This window comes from Solenopsis invicta, chromosome 14 (genome assembly GCF_016802725.1).
Source record: "Solenopsis invicta isolate M01_SB chromosome 14, UNIL_Sinv_3.0, whole genome shotgun sequence".
NCBI classification, from domain to species: Eukaryota; Metazoa; Arthropoda; class Insecta; order Hymenoptera; family Formicidae; genus Solenopsis; species Solenopsis invicta.
The window spans coordinates 11,620,214-11,643,558 of NC_052677.1; the positions used below are offsets into that span (position 1 = coordinate 11,620,214).

The 23,345-nt window shown below is 45.2% G+C and overlaps 2 protein-coding genes across 8 annotated transcripts in view; one reads left to right on the forward strand and one right to left on the reverse strand.

Moving 5' to 3' along the window:
* The window catches only part of LOC105201705 (MICAL-like protein 1), a 77,088-nt gene that overhangs the window by 52,855 nt on the left and 888 nt on the right, over window positions 1-23,345 (reverse strand). The gene's annotated exons all lie outside the window — the stretch shown is intronic.
* On the forward strand, window positions 1,502-23,335 carry LOC105201693 (regulator of G-protein signaling 11). Of its 7 annotated transcripts, none has more exons than XM_039457156.1 (18): window positions 1,502-1,618; window positions 9,238-9,458; window positions 9,839-9,935; window positions 10,023-10,073; window positions 11,051-11,160; window positions 11,262-11,378; window positions 11,481-11,552; window positions 11,683-11,883; window positions 11,976-12,151; window positions 12,223-12,296; window positions 12,383-12,512; window positions 12,605-12,826; window positions 12,920-13,147; window positions 13,327-13,383; window positions 14,731-15,053; window positions 15,159-15,417; window positions 15,512-15,871; window positions 16,053-23,335. In XM_039457156.1, exons 2-18 carry the CDS (start codon window positions 9,387-9,389, stop codon window positions 16,111-16,113), a joined length of 2,610 nt encoding a protein of 869 aa, XP_039313090.1. In that variant the 5' UTR covers window positions 1,502-1,618; window positions 9,238-9,386; the 3' UTR covers window positions 16,114-23,335. The 7 variants fall into 7 exon arrangements, with proteins under 7 accessions (XP_039313090.1, XP_039313091.1, XP_039313092.1 ...); XM_039457157.1 differs by having other exon boundaries at window positions 11,054-11,160; XM_039457158.1 differs by having other exon boundaries at window positions 11,054-11,160; window positions 11,689-11,883.

Here is a 23,345-nt window from a genome sequence, read left to right on the forward strand (position 1 = left end):
GATACTAAATATATACGTAGACTCGCGCGTAAACCGTAAACTTAATATCGATGCCTCGAATTGAAACCATCAACGTTCTTGGTGCAATTTCCATTATCTGGGCTTCGGATGAAGTTTGCAACTCGCGAGGCATCCTATCGACCCCAATATTAGTTATTCGTAGCGCCCATCCCTAACCACGGGCCTGCCCAATGACTGGAAGGACAATAGCTTGGAGTTTACGAGAACCCGGCCCAAAACTTGGCTCCGACAGCGAACGGTACGTGGAACTCGAAACTCACCCCTATGAGCGAGTGCGTCCGCGACGACCTCGGGTCCTCACCCGCCATCCAGCCACCACTCTCGCGTGCTCGTTCGCCTTCGGCTATCTCCGCTGACGATCGGTCGCGCGCAACCCTCTCCGACGAGGCGGCGGACAGAATGACCGGGGAAAGCGGCCAGCAGCGGAGAGGGTGCGGTCGAATTGCGGGGAAGCGACGAGGCGAGCGGCTACGAGAGCGATACATGGTTTCTCCGCGGTTTTACAAGCGACGCGAGAAGCGATACAACTTCCGCAAAGAGAAAGACGGAAGTGAAAGACATGTGTATTTTTGGATCCTCTTTCCCATCTCTCGCCCTCTCGCCGACTCGCCATGCGTATATGCGTAATATACGCGAACGTACGTTTGTACACAGAGGATGGAGTCGTGTGACTCCCCTAATACACACGCCTCGGGCAAGAGGGAGCGCGCGAGTACGGGAGACAACCACAGCCAGTACATCCTTTCACATGCGTATACACATAGACGCCCGTATGAACTCCCACGTACGTACATACATACATATATACAGCATCGGCGGAGGGGTCTGGAGCACCACCAACGGGTTCCCCGACCGTTCCCCTCTCCACACACACACACACACACACACACACACACACACACACACACACACACACACACATCCGCGCGCGCGTGCACACGCACATACATAGATTAGGTCCTTCTCGCTCGACCCTTCGGCTATCCTCTCACGCTCCTCTCTTTCGCGCGCATGTTTTCCGCGTGCTGGCCCCTCTGACCCGCCCGTTGCCGCTCTACTCTCTCGCGCAAACGCTGTGCTCGCATTCTCCCTACCATTTCACGTTCCATCCTCGTCTGACTCGTATATGTTTCTATTTCTATCTCCCGCATCTCCTACCCCCGCAAAAATATGCTCGACGTAGCAGCAACGCCAGCGGTGTCGGCGGTGGAGGTGGTGGGTGGTGGTGGTGGTGGTGGTGATGGTGATGATGGTAGTGGTGGTGGTGGTGGTGGTGGTGGTGGTGACGTGACGACGACGACAACGACGACGACGACGACGACGACGACGGACGGCGACGGCGGCGGCGGCGGCAGCGGATGGTGGTGGTGGTGGTGGTGGTGGCGGTGGCAGCGACGGTGGAGTGTGCGTACCAGTGGGAAAGGTAAGATGGCGGCGGACGGAGATGCGGTGATTCCAGATCAGGAAAAAGTGCGAATAGTCTCGGCTTTTAGATTGTCGAAGCTGCGGAAGAAGGGCCGCGAGCTCGGCCGTGCTCCGATGGCCTGATACGTACTGCGAGACGCATTCATGAAGCTCCACTGCCCTGACTCGTCGAGTGAGTAGTAGAGTTTGTGACATTTCATTGCTCGGTGCCGCGGTGATGGTCGGTGAAAGCAGCGTCGAAGGCAAGCGGGGTGACGCGACGGTAGGATAGGGGAGGGAAATACTCGCGGACGCGCCGCGCCGTGCCGAACCCCGTGCGTCGGTCGCTCTCCCTTCCTCTCGTAACGCAATCGTCCGCGAGAGTGGCCTCTTCGCGAAAACTCTTCGCTGTAGTGAATTGCCCGCTCGTCGACGTAACGACAGTGACCACGCGATGACAACAACGACGACGACAACGACGACGACGACAACGACGACGACGACAACGACGACGACGACGACGACGACGAAGACGAGGACGAGGACGAGGACGAAGACGAGGACGATGACAAGCGAGGCAAGCGAGTCCGCGTCCCCGAAAACGTTGGACGACCGTCAGTGGCGCGACACCACCAGCAACGTCGTGCTGCGATCGTCCCTCCTTCGTGGCCGTTAAATCGGCGTGGGTCGATCGAGAGCCGGGGAGAGTAGGGGGAGGAGGAGGCGATTTTTAGCCGGCGGAGGGAACAGCGCGAGAGAGAAACAGAAAGAGAGAGAGAAAGAGAAAGAGAGAGAGAGAGAGAGAGAGAGAGAGAGAGCGCGCGTTTCCTCCTCGAGGCCGATTAACAGTTGGCCCGAGGGACGCGAGGCGATCGAGTCGGTTTCTTCGGTGCGGCCGCGAGCCTCGGCCTCGGCCGAGGCGCAATAAATATCGACCACGGGAGTGGAGGCTTAGCGATGCGAAAAGTGGACCATTCGATCGGGCCACGTCATATCTCCTAGCGCCCGGCACCGTCGTCGAAAAGGCGCGCGAGATGCACTACGATCGCGACATGTGCACGTTCCCGGAGGGGTGACTCGTGCGCTTCCGATTATCAGCGCGCGAAGCCCCCCTCCCCCCTGGGTCGGGTTTGCGCCGGGACCACCGCTGTACAGTTAGGTACTTCGCAATTCAGACGGGACGCGTTTTGGTGCGTTGCATTGGTGCGGCGGACGCAAGGTGTTTTCGGCACCAGTCGAAAAATGTTGGGCGGGGGCTGAAGGAAACGTTGGCAGACAGGGTGCGACTATAGCAGCGCGACGACGACGCTGCAAAACGTAGCATTTCGGAACGTCGGGCTACATAGCAAATGTATAATATCAATTCTCTATAGTTCCTGTCGTGAATCATATTGAACTATGGCCAACGGTTCGTCTAATACAGTAGTGCTAGAAGTATCGGTAGTAACGTGGATCTCCCGGTATTTCGACATGCATATCGACGGACGTTTCGGAATTGCTCGTACATGGTAGTAGGATACGATGACGATGATGCATTCATGGCAGTGCCGACGCAGTGATAGTGTGAGGTGATAGTGCTCATGCGACGCGTTGCACTTTTCGGATGTCCTACCGCACTGCTAACGCAGTATTAACATATTAAGGTACGTCTACTCTTCACTAACCCTTCACGATAATCGCATCCAGGCTAGACATATGTCGAGCGCGAGGAATACGCCGACGACAATCGTCTATTACAATTGACAGCTCGTCGAATCGTAACCCTAAACGTGTTCGACGAAAAACGTTAAAATGTTTCCAAGTGCGCGGCAAGTTTCGGCAAGACGAAAAGAACGTGTGCTGTGATTTATCGCGTGTCGTCAGCTCTTCGTTCATCCGTTACGCCTTATTTGCATGCGCGAATATATCGCTCGTTAATAGTATCGTTTCGCATTCCTGGGAATCCTAATAGCCTGACAGATCGTGTCAAGGCAAATTCGGCTGATTGACATTGTGACGCAATGCACACGGCGATTAAGCCGGCGAATATCCCGCGAAACGTCGATCGATTTTTATTCGCTGTGCAAGCGTGCACCTTAATTTGTTAGTATCGACACGATAACGTCGATGCAGAAGCGATGATAATTGAAGTTCGCGTTATCGTGCAATATCGATGCGCCCGTTTTGGAATCCACCTGTCTGCTGCGTGACTTTTCAAGGGCTGATGATTCATGCCCGATTAAGCGCGCACGGCCCGTTATTAGACGGATGACTACCAGCCAAGTTTCGTTTCTGCGATTGCGTTTCGGCATTTAAAGAGACGCTTATTCATCTTGCAATTCATCCCGGAATTAAATTTGCGACAGTTGAAAAACGATCGCGAGAAGGTACTGTAAATGTAATATCGTCACCGTTTACAACTTCAGCTCACATGTGCGGTATGAATAATTTTCATGCAATCTGTGAGAGAAAGGCGACAAGGAAGCGCCGTAGCACTGAGAGGATTAAAATGACTAGGTATTCACGGTTTGTCAAGGTTGCCTCTCCTCGCTTTACCGGATATCACGAGCAACTCCCCAAGGGAGTTTCGCATTTCGCCCCGAAGACATCTGTGCCGTATCATGACTTTTCCCGCCGAACCGGAGAAACGACGATATGCCCATCGATTGCCCTCCTCCGATCGCCTATTAAGAATGAAAATATACGGCACACGGATGGAAACGGAATACGACGGTGCGACTTGAAACGCAGGCATTGCGATCGTGGAAGCTGCAGCTGCAGCAGCAGCAGCAGCAGAGGATCTTACGACCGGCTCCGATTGCTTCGTTGCGCGCGGTGTGAAAACTCAATTAAAATTTCAATCTATCGCAGCTATTGTTTCGCCAAGCGCTTTTCGGCTGACTCGCCCTGATTTCGCCGTTTTATTTACCGGCACACAGCGTGGCGTCGCGCCGCACGGCGACCTCCGGGGTAGACTAAAATTGTGTCGTCTTCGCGGAATCGTTCATTCAATCAATTTAGGGGCTATTTCGGGGTAACACTCGCCCCCGGGTTCGTCACTTCACTTGGGCGAACTGACCAATTATATATCGCGGGGTTGCCGTAAGGACAAAGGACGCTAACCTTGTTTATTTTTATCCGCTCTGTCTTCGTCAGTCATAACAGTCTCTTCTCGCTCGCGGTATATACGCGGGGCGGTATGTGCGTGCTTCGGAATTATGTACACACACACATATACACATACTGTGCAAACTAAATGGTTTTGACGGGATCGAGCAAACAATTCGGCGACGCGACTTCTCTCGGGACTCGCGCGCAGGCGACCTACCCAGCACAGCATCCGAGCATCTTAGAATCCAAGGTTCCGAGAAATCAAGTATCCCAGAATCCGAGGAATCCAAGAAGAGCCAACAATTTTACTCCTCGTCTCACAATTGAAAAGGGTTAATGCCGCGCACGCTTTTCCCGTGTTTGCTGAATGTCCCTCGTCTGAATAGGAAACAAGGAAATTCATTATCGGCTGCACAAAGCTTCTCGGGAGAAACGAGAGAGAGAGAGAGAGAGAGAGAGAGAGAGAGAGAGAATTCCGCGAGAGTTAATCCCATAGAAAGGCGAGCTTAGTGTCGCTTCCCTTGGAATTTTATGACGGTCTTCTTCCAAGACGGCGATTTCTCCCACTGATATTCCTTATTCGAGCTTTTCTTGAAATTGGAACCAAAGCACGATTTTTCCGGATTTTCCCTCGCGCACACCCTCCGCGACGACGCCTGTATCGCGATAGCCCCATATAAAACTTGACATTTATCATCTCGCAGACGTGACGATTGTGAAAATACGAAACAACGAACATGAAACATGCATCACGATTAAAAATATAGAATGAAAAGGACGTCCTCTCTCCCTTTTCGTGTTGCTATCTGCCGCACATTGTGTTCTCTTATTTATCCAAAGCCTACACGACATAATGTATGGCAACACTAACCAATGTGATACCGTGTGTATTTTTTATATATTCAATTTATGAAATACATCAGGTACGTCGTGTGTGTATGCGTGCGCGCGCGCGTGTGTATGTGTGTGCCAACATTGGCCATCATTTATGCAGGCACGATTTTTCGCGAAAAAAAAAGAAAAAAAAATACGCCATTTAACGATTTAGATAATTAAGCACATTGGCGAAGCAGATTGCAGTTTGCAGGACGCTTTTTAATAACTTATAGTGATTCTGTAAAGAGGAGAGGTCAATATTCGATTTAACAAGTTTTAAAGAGTGTATAGCAAATGTTAATTAGTTTTTGGGAAAAAAAAAACACGCACGCACGCACGCACGCCCGCACCTGCATACGTACCGATCTCTCATCAAACATAAACGATAAAATAATTAATTGACTTTTCTGTGGAATAAAACAATTAATTTATAAACTATTGGTATATCGAAACAATGTTTGCATGGGATACACAATCTATCCCATGCATATCCCGTTAGAGTTATACCTCTGATAGGGCAGCACTAATAAATGGCTTATTGGATTTCGTATTTGGTATCAGTTATCGATGACACGAAATAACGAAGTTGCCATCAATTTGAACCGGAAGGGCAACGCGGAATCCTTTAAATAAACGTAATATTACACAATATAAATGCAGATCAAATAAACCTCGATGCGCGAATCAAAGTAATGACGGGATAAAATTTCAGATTCGAATGCAAACGGTCACTTCGGTCTAATGACGCGTTACACCGACTATTTACAGACGAAACGAGAAAATGAGATCGTTGTAATCCCAGCTGGTAGTCGAGGGTTAACGATACGCGACGAGGGATTCCGCCCTCCCCCCTCCCCTCCTTTCCACGCTCCGCACTCCCCACGCGTGCTTAATTGATTTCCTCCAGTCGTTGAAAACTTGCCTGTAATTGAGCAGGACATTAATAACTCCGCACACTGAATAATTCGTAGAAAACGTACGTCCCCAAAGTCTCAGGACGTGACGGAGAACTTATCGATTTCAGATTAGCACGTAAATTGGCAGGCGAAGAGAGGGTGCAGGCCTGGCGAGGCTGCAGGGAAGGGACGTGCTTCCGCCCACGCATCTGCTTGTCCCCAGGTCATTTGGGGATTCATTTTGATATTCTGGCTATTCTCCTTCTTTCTATATCGGGCGATATTACCAATCGAAATTCAGCTCCCTCGTAGTACATCGTTCGTTTCTCCTGCCCTTTCACTCATCCCCTCCTTTCTCTCCCCCCCCCACCCCCCTGCAATGTATTTTCCTGCGAGCGTTTTCAAATTTCCCAGTTCGCGACTCCACGTAAAGCCCGAGTATCGACGATGCTTCTTTTCAAATTGACTCCAACTTAGCTTCAAACTCGAAAGTAAGGGAAAGAGGGGACAAAAGTTTTGTAACAGATGCCGTAAGGAACGACCGACTTAACAACTTGTCTCGTCGAAAACGGAAAAATTCGACAGCCAAGAATGTCGGAAAGGAGGGAGTAACTCGGGGCGACTTGGAAACGCGGGTTTTAAGTAATTGCAACAGTTGGACCAGAAATATCGGCATGGTGTCGCATGACTCAATGATTGTGTATCCCACTTCCTTTTCCCCTCCCCACCCCTTCCATCTCTCTCCATACACGAGCCTTCTCTTTAGCTAGACGAGAACACTACCCCCCATTATCGCCAGTCGAATAGGTCTCGGGTTCATTAACCCGAGGATACATCGATATATCGACGACGGCTTTATCTGACTGCCCGACTACACCTGATTGCACATGCACAAAGCCATCTCCATTTTCAGGAGAGCGCCACTCGTTTTTTCATCGCGTCACGGCCTTGATGGCGATTTGCGTTGACCTTGCATTTTGTTCGGGAGATCAATCGGATGGTAACGCGATATCATAAGTAACACGATACCATTAGTAACGCGATATGGCGTCACGGCGTCATTTTTAACGGCGAAACTTCGAGTTCGCGTATCGTTTCCGCGAGTTATTCGTTTCGCCATGAAAACTTTCGAACGACCCGTACTGGCACACTTTTAGCACTGAATATAATGGTCGGATTTTTTTTTTACAAGTTTTCGTGGAAGAGTTTCTTCTTCTTCTTCTTGTTCTTATCTTGACGGAAATCTCTCCGCTGGAAGATTTTCCGTAAAAAAAAAAGAGTCGACCATAAAGCCAGATTATACCTTGTCTTATGAATCTCCCGATATTCGGTCGAGCCGGGAAACGTTTTGCGGATTTACGAGAAACACTGCGGGAGATTTTTATTCGACTACGCGAAAGCGACGGATAATAAAGTAAATCTTCATCCGCGGCCTGAAACATCGCGCGCAGAGGTTACTGGATGGGAAGAAGAGTTTTTACAGCGTCGAAATGGCGCGGCGTGCATTTCGCCGTTTGCCATTTGTTATTGTCGCAGTTTGTTGCACGAGCGCGATGCGGAACCGCGGAAGTTGAGAGGCGGAAGTAGAATGAATCCCCGGTAGAATGCGCCCCGGCCTTCTTTTATTCGAGCTAAATGATCTGTCCGAAAATGCTTTTATTTATATAGCGATTTTGTATGCACTTGGTCTGGCGTTTCGCGTATATTGCCGTAGGCGCGAAAAATAAATCGCTCGCAAAGTTAAAACGCATTGATCGACAAAAATTTCCATAATTTTTTACATCAATAATTGATTCAATACCTGTCGATTAAATTCTTTGCGCTTGGCCTTCCTCCCGTCATAAAAATGAAAACAAAAAGTAACAATTCGAAATTTTATAATTTGTGAGCCTTTCGAATCTCAAGTCCCGCAAGTTAAAAATTTTGAATCGCAAAATAAAACATTTTTACATCGGCCCGCTTTAAAAAGAAAAACATTAAACCTCTGCTAATAGTAAAATATTAAAATGTTTTTCTTGGTTCCACAGCTTATAAATGACTTACAATTCCGATTCGTTTACTTTTCCGAATGTTAGAGGATCAGCCGTACTGAGGGTGTTGGATCAATCAATGCCAACGACATTCGGCAAATATATTGTCATCAATAGATTGTAAAAATAACTTACGTAAACGTGCCTTAATATACGAACGAATGTTTCTGCTTCTGCGAGTTAAATGTCCGATATTTCCGTTCATTTCTCTTAATCCGATGTGCTTTGATAAATAATGAGAGCGAAGGCGCGTTCACGTTGGCGAAGTGTATCAAAAGACAGAGCATTAAAAATTGATCAAACTATACAGATGTACGCGAGTGGTAGCTATTTAAGAATGTCAAGTAGGTATTCCTAAAAATTGCGAGGTTTGCGAACGACGGGTAACAAAGATATTTCAAACGAAGGAAATTCGATAAAATTAAAAAAATATTTGACCCGCGAGAGTTCATTATACATTCGCACAGGATCGCGTGTTTTCTATAACTTGCAGCAAAATTCTAAACTGTTATTTAATCAAAAATGTACGCGATTCTACATGCAAAGTCTCTTTGTGGTCTAATTATTGGCTTAGTATGTGAGTAAACGAGAAGCATGAATAATTAAATAGAAAGGTATAGACATAAGCGAGTTTCGAATTATATAGCAGCTTCCCTTCTAAAGGCAATAGGATATTTCGCTTTAAAAACTGCAACTTTCAAAGCGGAAATCGCAACCAGGGATTTTGCCACTTCTACCATCGTCGACGTACCTACCGTAATACTATATGCGGCAGTAGAGAATGAAAAACTTTTTTTTTTACAAATTTAGTTTGTAATTAAATTCACTTGTGTCTATATACTCTGTTCATACATCTATATCTGTTATTTAAAACGAGGTGAATGGAGGAAGTAAAGAGGACAATTTACGGGATGTTTCAGTGGGCGTGCGGGGGTGACTGGAGTGATGGGATGGGGCCAGAGCCCCATGGAGTTCGGGTAGACCCGTCTCCGGCCCAGCTCCCCAGCCCCCTCCGCCATCGATATCGACACCGCTCCTGCCAGCGACGCAGAGGGCCGCCTCGATCGCGATGGAGGCCTCTAGCAATCAACAACAAAAAGAGAAGGAGCCACGCGTTCACAGGCCTTACGCCTTCGACAAGGTATACATTTTTCTCGCGCGCGAATAAGTCGTTTCCACTCTCTAAATCCGAATCAGTGGAATTTTACTCGTTTGCAGTGCTATATTTATAACCGTGTCATCAGTGACTATTCACTATTTTTCAGTGATTCTGATTAAGAAGGGGGGTACTCTCGCTGATGAAATCAGTATATTGTCACTGAATGAAATAGTTATAAGTGTATCACTGAAAACAGACTATTCACTGTCTTTCAGTGAATAATATACCGATTCCAATTTAAAGAGTACCTATACATGTAGTCGCGATGCTGATACAAACGTATAACTGACTTAACGTTCGCTTGGGAACGCTAAACGGGCCGTAATAATATAATCGATCGCCAACGTTGATCTCTGGCGCAGATGGAGGGGCTGGTGCGGGAGATGCAAGACCCTGAGAGCGGGGTACCCGTGCGCAGCCAAAAACAATTTCTCACCTCGATCCCCTCAGCGTTCATGGGTGAGTGCCAACGGTACCTGCGTTGTGGAGTAAGCGTAAGCGGCCATCACGGCCAGGACACTACAGTAGGCTGCCTGCGTGTTGCAGGTTACGACCTCATCGAGTGGCTGATGGAGCGGCTTGCCATCGAAGAATCAGGTACGGGCTCGTATGTCTACTACTGATCGTTGCCGGCTGCTCTCCGCTGCTGTGCCGTTCTTTCCCTCGCTCGTTCGTTCGTTCGTTCGTTCCTTCGTTCGCTCGCTCTCTCGTTCGGCGTGCCCCTTGAACACTCGCGCAACCGCAACACTCTGCCTAAGGATACGCTAACGACACTATCGATAGTTTCGCTTCGCAGTACCCGATTCGCATTTGCATCGATACTTTCCGCTTGGTGCCTTTACAAAGTATCGATTGCATGCTAACACGTTACACTACACAGAATATTCTCTTTCGTTCAAGTCGAATATGAATTATTTACCACCGCTGGTTATTGAAAAGATGAGAGATTAATGAGGGGAAAACTCGCGAACTTGCAGCTGCTTCACGAGCAACGGACGGTGAATATTCCTGCGGATTTTCCGGATTTTGTTCGAGTTTTTTTCTCGCGCTCGCGCAGCACCCGTGCAAATGAAGACCGTAAATTACGGTTCCGTTTCGTCGCGAAGCGAGCGTAATTCGTGCGTCGAATGAATTTCGAGAATAAATGTCCTCGTAATACATTGTTAGAGAAATGACGGAGAAATTCGCGGATAGTACTTGCAAAAATGCGAGACGGGTCGGTATTTATCTGTGATAGATTAATTGAACTAAAAAAGCGAGGCTAATCATTAAAAATCGCTTGAGGAGGGAGAGAACGAGCTGGTGTCCTGTTCGAAGAAAGCACATCATCGACGCACAATCAATTTCCTAAAAGTAACAAAACTATAATTTACTGCGGACATTTATCGACGTATGTCCGCTAGAAAAACTGTGTGAACAGACAAACTCCACCAAAATACTACACAGAGCAATGTGGCATCGTTTGAGTGATCTGCACGACCCTAAGCAACACTAAGAGCAAACCTTAGAGATCACATCTGTCGATATGTAAGCGTTTTTCTACAGATATCAAGATGTATTATTGTGTTTGACAGTAGAGGCGGTCCATATTGCTAATCAACTATGCCAGTACGGCTACTTCTTCCCGGTGAATGACTCCAAGACACTTACTGTTAAGGACGATAGCTCTCTGTATAGGTTTCAGGTGAGTCGTTATTACGAAAGTTAAATTAAAGGATAAACGTTTTCCCTCCAACGATTCGGAATCTTTCAATCCTCATCTGAAAAATTAATACGCGTTGTTAGACACCCTATTATTGGCCGTGGCAACATAGAACCCCCGACAACGTGGAGTACGCGATCTATTTGGCGAAACGAACTCTGAGGAACAAACAACGTCACGCTCTCGAGGATTATGAGATCGTATGTAAATTCACGTTGTTAGCGCGAAATATTGTATCGAAAAAAAAAAAAAATTCACTTAAGGACTTTCTCTATCGTAAAAGAAAACCGTACTATCTTTAGGAAGCTTTGAACAGCCTGCGCAAGAACTTGCAGAACAAGTGGGACATAATACAACTACAAGCGGAAGAACAGGTGAATAAACATTCGTTACTCTATCGCGTTTAATTTTCGTCAATAGCATGTACCGAGAGTATTGTCCCGCGTAAATGTCAATTCCGCACATTCGAGCACGTGACTCCTTGAAATGCTGCTGATTCTGTGGGCCCAGGTACGCCTATCTAAGGAACGCAAGAAAGGGGACAAGATAGTGAGCGATTCGCAGGAGCGAGCATTTTGGAGAGTCTATCGGCCGCCACCCGGTTGTCTCAGTAGCCTGGAAGTCGTGCCCATACCCTCTCGTTTTCGTCCTGGACTTCCACGACCTCCGTCACGCAAACGCACTCTCACCGATCTGCAACGTGAGGTGAGAGCGCCAGCTATGTAGTCTACAGTCGAACGGCGACTCTTTTCCGAATCATCAGTTTAATGTAACGCCCGTATATATGATTTTAACAGGTGGACCTACTACGAAACAGTTTGACGCGCACGAGGATAAAGGTTTCAACTGCGATAGAAAATTTTAAATCGTACTTCGAGACGTACGTGGAATACGACCCGATGTTCGTACAGCCGCAACCTTCCAATCCATGGATCACCGACGATCATACGTTTTGGCAACTGAATAGCCCCTTGTAAGTAATTGAAATCTGATACTAGCGTCTATAGAGGCAAACTCAATAATGTACTTTGTACGCGTGCCTAGAGTGGAAGTTCCTACAGAGAAACGTGTTAAACGATGGGCGCTGTCGATGGAAGAACTTATGTCTGATCCTACAGGTAAAACTTTTCGATCGCATTAATAGAACATCGCGTTCATTCCGCTAGCAAACTCACAAACCTCTATTCTCTCTTTGCCGCAACAGGTTTACAAGAATTCACAAATTATTTAAGAAAGGAGTACAGCCACGAGAATATAAGATTTTGGCTGGCGGTCAAAGATCTCAGGCATAGTTTTCAAGCACAAATACCTGACAAAGTCAACGAAATTTTTAGGTACGCGTCGCATTTGTATGTTATATGTTATTTCGATCTGTGAAAGGGAAAAAAAAACAATCCATTCGTAACGTTGGAAAATTCACGCGCAGAGAATTCCTGGCACCTGGAGCTCCCTGTGAAATCAACATAGACGGGAAAACGATGGAGAAGGTTCATCAGGAGATGAAAAATCCGAGCAGATTTACATTTGATTCCGCCGCGGAACATGTATATACGTTACTATTGAAGAAGGACTGCTACCCTAGATTTATTCGTTCCGATCAATATCGTAATCTTTTAGCTGCCGGCGTGCAACCTTTGCAGAAAAAGAGGTGAGCCCTCGTCGTTCGATCGCGCCGCTCTATCGCAACGAGATCAACAAGCATGTGTACGTGTACGTGTAATTCTTTTTTTTTTTTTTTCAGATTTTTCGGCTTCGGCGGCCAAGCCAAGAAGAAAGTTTCCTCCACTTCGACACCAACGTCTAGCACTTTGCAGCACGCTAATATAGGTGGCGGCAGACGACGGGGAAGCGACCGGAGTCTGTCCGGAAGCGCTCACGAGCTCGCGGTGTGCGGCGTTCGCGACGTCAGCTCCACGCCGCGGGTCCCTCACTCTCACAGCCAGTCGAATCTCACCGACATCCCATACAGGTATGCGGGGGTTGGGGACCACCCGTGACACTGGTCCCCCGAGAGGGAAATAATCTGTCCTACGCTGTCCTACGCGACGGGATACGGCTATTCTTGAGCTTTTTAGCATGCTATCCGTTCGCGCGTTCGCGGGTGGACGTGGCCGATGATAGGCTTATTCGTGCGCGTCGTATTTTCAGGGGAGATCTACCACGACTCGTAAAGATACCTTCGAGGCCTAGTCCACGTAGTATTCAGTAAGTCACCCCCGATACATACCACGGTTTTCTCAATTAAGTGTAGGAGCGGGCGGCGCGCGCGGAGCGCTTGATACAGCTTTCTTGCGTACACTCGCGCTCCCGTCATCTCTCGCGTATCTCGGAATAACGATCGAGCAATAACGAGGCCCGGTCAGAGGTACACGAAGGGTGGGCAGTGTACGAGTTATTAACGCGCTCCGTCGCACCGCGTCGACTCCGCTGTACCTTCGTATCAGACTTTGGCAGATCCTCCTATATATCTCGGTGTGTTTGAAAACTTTCGCACTCTATCAAAGAAATCATTTTACGAAAATATCTCACCAAAATGTGTGTAAAGCGTGTATCATTGGTAAAATAGTACTGTATGTACAATATTGTGCCCGTTCCTTGATAAATTTCACTCGCACTAGGAAAAATATTCTGTTGTAACAACTAATTAGTATAAACAAATACTTTTCTTTTATTCACAGAAGCAACCAAATTTTTCGTTGTATAAAACAAAATATTTGGTCGCAGTTAAAAAAAAATCCTCGACTAAGCAGGCTTTGTCGAAGGGACTAAATTCTTTTTTCTAGTGCAGTGTTTCTGAACTTATATCAAGTGTACCACCACTCCGCGGAGTGTCTCAAAGACGCTCGTCAATCATTCATTTTGATATAAATGTTTGATACCTCTACTTCTTCTTGCAAAGAAAAACAATTGTTATTGACCTGTTACTGTATTTTGAGACACTCTGTATAATTGTCTTGATGTCGATATTGTGTCGTCCGTATCAAGCTTACTATACCTCTGTACTCATATATATCTCTCTGTAATATTTTATGTAACACACATTACCTATACGTACGATATACTTGTCGAGCACATTATTTGCACAGCAAGAAGAGTATATGTACCGACTCTTTTCACGTTATAAAATTTTTTTCTGAATTTCAAACGTTTCCTAATGTCTCGTAAGAGTGTATTTTTTTTGGTCCAATGTTGAAAACCCTACCATTTGCTCCGACGCGCGACAAGGACTTTGAGGATTGAAACGACAGAACAAATCGCCCAGATCTCCACAGAATGTCCCGGAATTATTCATCTCTGCTCCGCCACGGAGCTTTACGAGCGGGATAATTCCAGGACGCCCTTGCAACATTTATATGTTTAAAGACCTACACATAGTCCTCGCCATAGTCGTTGAATGGAGTCGCATGCATGTACCAACTGACGTTGGTAAAAGACACATACATATATATTATATATACGCAGAACACACGAAACACGCACACGAAGCGCGTGCAGTACCACTGCCGAAAGCGTACGGTAGAAAACTAAATATAATAAAGTTCCTGTTGTCAGGGATGCTGGCGCGACGGAAGCGGCAGTTCGCCCTACGGACGACGTGTGCCCGTGGGAGGCCGTGCCGGGCCCGAGCACGGAGCACGGAGGAACGGGGGACGGCGCGTCCTCTGGAAGGACAGCGTCAGCTGATCAGGCCCGACACGTGTGGGACAGCGGCGGTCACGCGACGATCGCGCATTCCGTCGAGGGCGCGCGCGCCTCCCGGAAGAATTCGGGGCAGATGGACTCGTGCAGCTCGTCGTCGGACGTCAGCCTTGCTATCGCGGACGTCTCCGAGCGGTTACGGAAGTCGTGTAGTTTGCAGCATAGCGGTAGCATAGGTCAGTACGATAATTGGACGGCATGCGAGGCCTTAAGGCGCGCGCGGAAAAAGTCACGGTCACTATCTCTAAATATATCGCCCGCCTTCTGTTTTTAAAATACAGGTACATCAACTTCAGGTCCCGGCCCGATAACGCGAAATTATTCTACCTGCTCGGCGAGCGGCCGCATCAGGCTGGCCGAGATAGGTCGCGCGTCCGTGTCGTCCTGCAACTATCCGTCGCCCCAGCAATCATTCGAGTACTCCCACGCGGTGGTCGAAAAGGTGGAAGAGAGATTGTCCCTGGAGAAGATCGTGCCCGAGGAGGAAGTCGTCGTCGAGGAAATCGCCGTCGTCGTCAGGGAGAGCCAGCCGAGTCCTAAGTGAGTTACTCACGGGGCATCTATAGAGGATGATCTATAGAGCCCGCGAGGGCTCTATACGATCGACAATCGACATTCCGGTTGCTGTCCCCAGGACGAGCGCGAAGGCGCCCCTGATCAGCATCAGCGCGATCGTCGGCGATCTACCGAGCGACAATTCAACGATGGAGAACGTCGATGAGGACGCGAGCGAGAGCTGCACGGCGAAAGACGCGGGGGAGATAGCGACTGAGGAAAAGACGAGAGGCGAGGACTCGCGGGCCGACACCGGGGCGGACGTGTCGCCGGTGGCTGAGGAACCGGCGACGACCGAGGAGCTGCCCGATCAGGCGCAGGTCGTGCCTGTCTGGGAACCGGACGCCCAAGGACAGGAGGACCGACCGGCGGCGGCGCAGGCAGTGCCTCGGGAGAAGCGTGACAATAATGTTAACGAAGTATGCCCGTGGGAGGACGAGTAAGTACCTGACCCGACCTAAACCGCTTACGCTTGCTCTGTCGCGACGATCGCTTCCAAAAAAAAAAAAAGAAAAAAAAAGTAAAAATAAAAAAAAAGTTTCTCTCTCACCGTACACTCAAGTAAATAACCTCAAGTAATAATGTTCTCATTCGTACGGAGCGCTCACTGTCTGTTTCAGGGAAAACTGTAGAGTGGATGCACCCTATGTAAAAACCTATGCGACTTTAGGTTACTTGTAATTTGTCGTTGATATTAAATCTTGCATTTTACATTTACAACATTCACAAATTCGATTTCCACTTTAATCCACTTTACTGAGCTCGCGTGTCCAGACCATTTGCGCGACGAAGCTTCGAGATCGCAGCGTTAATTAAGCGAAGACACAAGCATCTTTTGACGATAACGTTTACTCACGCGGAGGCACATCGAAGGTTTTAATAAGACGAGCGCGCTCGCGAGTGCTCGCGCGAGTGCCGGTGATGCAGTATCGTATTATGCAAATACTACGGACGGATTTTTAACGGTGTTGCGTGCAATGGCAGGATTACGAGCAGTTCGTTCGATAGAATTGATAACCCGAAAACAAGTACGTGGTGTCGCGGAACGAAAAACGAGCATCGACGTCTAGTCTTTAACTTTGCATCGAGTCACTATATTATTATAAACGTATGGCCTAACGATCCGATTCGTTTGCTCGGGATCATCGGGATGATCCGCGATGGATTCCTTCAGATTTCGACTCGCGGTCAAGGACTTTTGGAGCTCCCTCGTCCTTTCCGGTTACTATAGAGTTATTTGATCTGTGCCGTCTGTACCATTCTCGGTATGCGCGAGCCACACACAAAAAAAAAGGAGATACGCAAAGATTATTTGTGATAGAAGGCGATCGGGCGTTATTGTTTAAAAAATTAGAATGCAGTTTCCAATGTTGTTCGTAGTTTAACGTAGATTAACGTAGACTTAGAAACCTAGAAGATGTGTCGCGTGACAAATAGCGATAGATCGTGTCTCTCTCTCTCTCCCCCATCTCTGTGTTGAGTAAACGGCGACGTGTTTCACCGAGCAAAGTAGCGAATTTACAAATTCGAGGGCGCGGATTGGGAGTCTCGTTACCGTTCGGTTTCGTATCGCGTGCAAACGCGCGCTCGTAGGGTGCCAGCCAAATCTGAGCCCTTTGGCCGCTCTCCATGGTCGCGCTTTTCCCGGATACTCGATTTTTCGCGAGCCCACGCACACCCGCGAAACTTTACGTTTCGATAATTCGACGACGACGGTATATATTATGAGTTGCAGAACGCGATTTGATTCCTGGGGAATCGCAACTGGTTTCTCCGTAATTAACCGGACTTCGCGATTGATGGTGTCATTGGAGATATCGCGATCGCAAATACCTTGTTTACCACCCGGACACACTTGTGCATCCCAATGCGCGGCGCGTTACGTTATTTAAGTACACGTCTCCGTTTTAGATTTATCGCCTAGAGTTTAGCGTGTCTTACGCAGTGTCTTACGAGAGCGTTCGATATTAATTATTGACAAATTATCGTGACCTGATATAACTTAAGTGTCTATTTCGTGTTATAGTTCGCCATATGTCGTAATCGCGTCGTAGTGATTGACCGATTGGCGATTACGGCGATTCTACGGTGTCTCGCTCGTTGAGCCTCGCTCGTTGAGCCTCGCTCGAGCGAGTCGCGAATTAGTGACGAGAGAAAAAAGAAAGAGTAAAAAAAAAAAAATATATATAAGTATATTTGCGCGAGTCTAAGTAAAAAAAATATCGATGCCCGTTGCTGTCGGATCTCTGATTCTGTAACTGCCCCAGGATCTCCGGTCCGACGCTGAAAATCCGAAGGAAAGGCTACTAAAAATTTAAATGCATTGTGCTCTTACATATGTATATCTAATCGATGTCCTTTCGTGTATAGTTTTAAGATTAAAATGATACGCAATTATTGCATTAATTACCGACGGCGGAAGCTTGTCTCGCGTTCAATCAAACCTTACGACGATTTTTGACGGCCAAATCCTCGTTTTTTTTCTCAACGAGAGGAAAGGATAGCTTAACTGACGGAAACGAAGAACGATTGCCTAATTATGCCGCACTTTACACGAAATGATGGTAAACGAACGAACGTGGGGAGGGAAAAAAAAAGAAGGAGCAATGTGGTGACACTTAACGCATGCCAGTTTTTCTAACGATTTGAATATCGAATTTTTGTAGGTGACGGATTCACCTTGAAAGTCCTTCGATTTAAGGATCTAGCTGCGTTTATTTTCTACGTGCAATATCGAGTACAAAACAAGAACAAAAAAAAAAGCGAGATTATACTCCAATTGACGATCATTTGAGTGCAACGAGCCGAGTACGAGACGGTCTGGACACGCGAGTATAATCATAAGAACTCTAAAAGTATTCACGACGATCGTACTGTTAATTCAGCAGCTCAACTTAAGTATCGTAAAGTTCTTACAATAGGTTAGTCGATAATAAGGCTAGAGTTAACACATGTCCCGTAATAGAGAAATAAGGAAGAAATTAATATGGTATACGCACAAAATGAATTAGTATCGCATCAACGATTGTATTCTCATGTATAAGCAAGAGTATTAGAAAATCTCCTTGAAAGAATTTGAGCAAAAACACAACTTGCTCTCTAAATCAGAATCAGTGTATTGTTCACTGAAAAACAGTAAATTCAGTGTTATACTTATGACTGTATCAATCAGTGATACACAGGGTGTTCGTTAATGGTCGTATACACCTTTTACCATAAGAGGTGACTTACAAACTTCACTCCATATAAATTACATGGAGTCGGTAAGTCACGGTTAAGGAGCGCTCTTATGGTAAAAGGTGTATACAGCCATTAATAAACACCCTGTATACACTGTCTTTTAGTGACAATATACCAATTTGATCGGTGAGAGACCTCTTCTTAATCGGAATCATTGAAAAATAATGAATAGTCGCTGCTGATCACAGTCATAGCACTGCAAATCAATAAGATTCCACTGATTCGGGTTTAGAGAGTGAGTGCTCACACGAAGAAACAAAATTCTTCGCGCAAGCAAGTTGCATCTGTTTAAGATTATCAAATTTTTTCAAAATCCTATCTTGCTTATGTACGAGAGTACAATTAATGATTTGATAATAATTACTTTTCTGCGTACCTACCACCGTAATTTCGTTCGCGTCACAGCGGTAACGAATTACTTTTTCGATTCGCCCGCGTAAACTTTATTGTACGAGCCGAGACAAAAAAAAGTGCGCAGTAAATCTTTGGGAAGACACGGAAGACGAGAGAACTCGGATGCTGGAGAAAACGCGAATTCTAAGCAGCGGAGGAGCCATGAAGCAAATCAAAAAAATAAAAAATAAAAAAGAATAAAACGTTACTCGCCTGTAAAAGGACGCTATTCTCTGTGTAAATAATTTCCGATATCATCGCGTATATATATACATTCGCTCTCTCTCTCTCTTTCGAGAGAATCTTGAAAAAATATATATTATATTCATCGCGTATAAGCCAAAGACCTCTTCTCTCTCTCTCTCTCTCACCGCGTCGCACGACGCCAGGGGGTGCGTGCGTTCGTGCGTGCGTGCGTGCTTCGCAAAAGCCATCCTTCGCGCTCTGTTGCCGGGAATCGTTTGAAAAAACTTTCTCGACGCTTCGCAGAATGAGAATCAAACGGAACGAGATAATTTTTACCGCGAGTTCTATCGAATCGCGACGAACGACGGTCGCCGTAGATATTTGAAATAAAATCTCTGCGCGAATAACTTCTGAGCTTTACAGAGCTGTAATACCTCAATATACACCCGGGACACGACAGGTCAAATATCAATCGTGACAAAAAAAGTGAAACGTACGTTCTCCTAAATGTAAGTTAGTCGCGATTATAGTTAATTACATTACACACACGGGCACACCGAAGAAAAGAGTTTAGCAATAATGATCCAGCTTTGGTGAAATAATTTCAATTAAATGTTTGATTAATATAATCAAATATTTAGCAATGTTTAGTAATTATGTTAATAGTAACCAAATATAATAATAGTAATCGGTTATTAAACGGTTACTAAATATTACTAAATATTTGATCAAATTAACTGAATGTATATTTAATTGGAACAATTTCAGCGAATTTCAGCTTAGCAACCACACATCATTCACATTTGATTGCTATCATTAGGCTCTTTTTTCGGTGGATTATTTGATTTGACATCGTGATCGAATCACGACGTGATCTCGACTTTGACTCATCGCAAAAAGCGAGCTACGATCGTTCGGCAGCAGAGCCGATGGACCAAACCTCGATGCGCATCCGTCGTATCTCCCGCATTTTGTATAAACCGCGACGTTTGGCGTACATCGATTACATTTTTAGCATTACCATTTGTCAGAATTGCAAGTTCAGCTCGGAAAGTTTCGTCGTTAAATAATGTTTAATATTAAAAAGGAAAAAAAGGCGGAAAGAGTTCCGAAGCACGTAAATGATATATCTCTTTGCTATTCCGATATTGCGATTAACTCCTCAGCAAAGGGAGAGCAATATCTCGAGCACGGTCAATCCGGAAGGAGTGACACTATGTACGATATGACGGAGCGGAAATGTGATTAGTTTCGCATTAATTAGCGTACGTAGGCGAAAAAGCAAACGATAGATACGAATAAAAAAAAAAAAAAGTCCAAGAGTATCTTTCTAAAATAGTATGTACTGCTAAAGATATTAAATATTATTGCGCAATGAGATATTAACTTGCATAAATTATTCGTGTTTTGCAAGTTGCACTTTTGAAGAAGTCTGCATCCGGTGCCACCGTAACATATTGTAACATTATTTTATACAGCGTTTCTAAGCGTTTTTCGTTTTATAGTATGTTTTCGCAGGTTTGAGCAGAACTGTAAATATTGTTGAAATAGTATTTATGTACGTTTGTCGCATGTGCATTTATAAATTGCAATTATATTTTTATCTAGATATAAAATGAGCAATGTGCGGCACTCTTGTGGTAAACGCAACCATGCCCGTCGCGTTTATTACCGGAAGTGCGAGAAAAAAAAATTATTTCGATTCGCAACCTCGACAAATATGATAATTATTATATCGCCGTAAGAAGAGAGAAGGAATAAAACAATGTATACTACGGATTACACCCGAATGGTTCGCGATTTTCCTTGCATTGAAATTTAAAATGCGAGATATTTTTATTATTAGAGAATCTAGACGGGTCCGTCGGATCTATCAAAAATTGACGGGACTTAGGCAAGCAAATGTGCACCAATTAAAAAGAAAAAATTCAGTGCGCACTGTCGCTTCCACGCTGAATTAAGACCTAGTTGTTCGAATTCGCCGTTGAATCTGCGATCCGGTCGAGCGATACGATTCTGCGATTGTTCGAATTGCGAAGTTGCGCGTACATACACAATGAAGCGATCGTTCAAAGTGCGTATTATCGTACGCAGCCTAAGGACGCCATCGGTAAGCGAGTGAAAATTGCGCGTGTCGATCCGAGATTCAGACTCTTTAAAGTTCGAGATTTATGCACGGAGAAAACCCCAGCATCAAATTACTAAATCAATCAAACTATTAATCAAACATTAGTATCAAATTAAATACTAATATATTCCATTTAACAATTATTCTGTTTCATATTAAGATTTCATATAAGAGCAATTATATTCTTGCTTATTGTACAAAATAATGATAGACTTGCTTAGATATCATTAAATGTAAATAATGTAATTAAAATAAATACACTGAGAGAGAGACTATCTTGACGCAAAGAAATCAGCTTATTTGTATGATGATAATAGCTTATTTGCTTCTAGCAAATTAAACATTTCTTAATTAAAATATTTACGCAAATGAAATAGAGAAATAATTTTTAATCAAGTATTTTTTCTTGCAGTTCTAGAAAATATTTACAGTTCGATTATTTTTATGTTCATAATCCGATTTTTTTAATCTCTAAGAAAACAATTTAATTATTTGTAAAATTATTATTTAAGTGTAAAAAAAATGTAATAACACAAATTATATATTTTAAGTAATATGTCTATTTACTTCAAACTACATATTTTTTTACTCAACAGAAGAAATGCTTGCAAAATATATAGTTTAAAGAAACTATATTTTTTCATTAAAAAGATTGTTTTCTCTCAGTGTAATTTAAAAATTATTTACTTCTTTAAAGAACTTGATGATCTTAAATTCAGCAAAATATTATATTTTTATTTCAACATTGTAATCGCCCTCTAAACAATATAATTGTTTCGATAATAATAGCATTAAAAAATTTTTATTCTTGGTTTAAAGACATTATTATTTTTTATTCGGGTTTTTTTTTTCTTAACTCGTGAAAATTATTCTCGAACAACGAGACTATATATTTTTCTATTAATCTCTATGTTATAAAAAATTTCTTCACTCAAGTAAATGTCCGTTTAACGTTACATAATCTCATTTCAACGTTTAACAAAAATCGAAAATAAAGACATTTTAAAAAGCGCAAGGATGTTCTTCTTCTGTGTGGAATCGAATTCTCAATCGATCTCGAAATATTCCGAGGAAAGTTCATGGATCTCGGATCTGCGGGCGATGATCGGAAATCGGTCTCGAGAATCCGTCATCAGGACCTGAGAGAGATGCATCGACACACCGATCGACGAGGGACGGAGAGAGAAAGAAAAAAAAAAGAGCGAGAGACACAGAGATCCAAGGATCACCGGAAGTTTAATTTTATTCCGGGAGCACTTCGGATCTCCCAATCCAATTGTTCGCGTCTCGACCGGACGGTGTGTCGTCGAGCGTAGAAGACGCGCGAGATTTCGTCATTTTCACTGTCCTCTCTCTCTCTCCGAAAATTGCATTCCGCACGAAAACAACGTATACGTGGCGCAATATTCACACACGAAGCCTAAGAGAGACGCGAGGGAACGCCAGCGACAATAGTGATACAAAAGCACACACGTGAGTTTTGAAATCGTCGTTTCGAATCTCCGCGAGGAAACGGAATAAAACAAAAAAAAAAAAGAAAGAAAAAGAGTGAGAGGGCAGAATTCCTCTCAAGATCGCCTCTCGACAAACTGACCGACCCATCCCCTCCCTCCCACTCTCGTATCCTAAATCGATTAACTTGTCGCGTTGGAAGGGAATCGATGTCGTTCCGATTGCTCCGCCTCAGTCCGCTAACCGCGATCAGTCTCCGGTAAATCCGGTAAATCCGAATCGTAAATTGCAACTTGTTTTTTTTTTTTTGTCAAACCCTAGAGAAACCTTTTACGCCTCCTACGCGTCCTAACGAGCGATTATTCGACACATCAAACACACGAAAAACATACACACGTACACGCGACTGCAAAATGTGCGCTTTAGAAGAGTACAGAAACGTCACGTTTAAATTGCACTGCCAGCCAAACGATAGTTGAAAGAGACAACAAAACAAAAAAAAAAGACAAAGAGA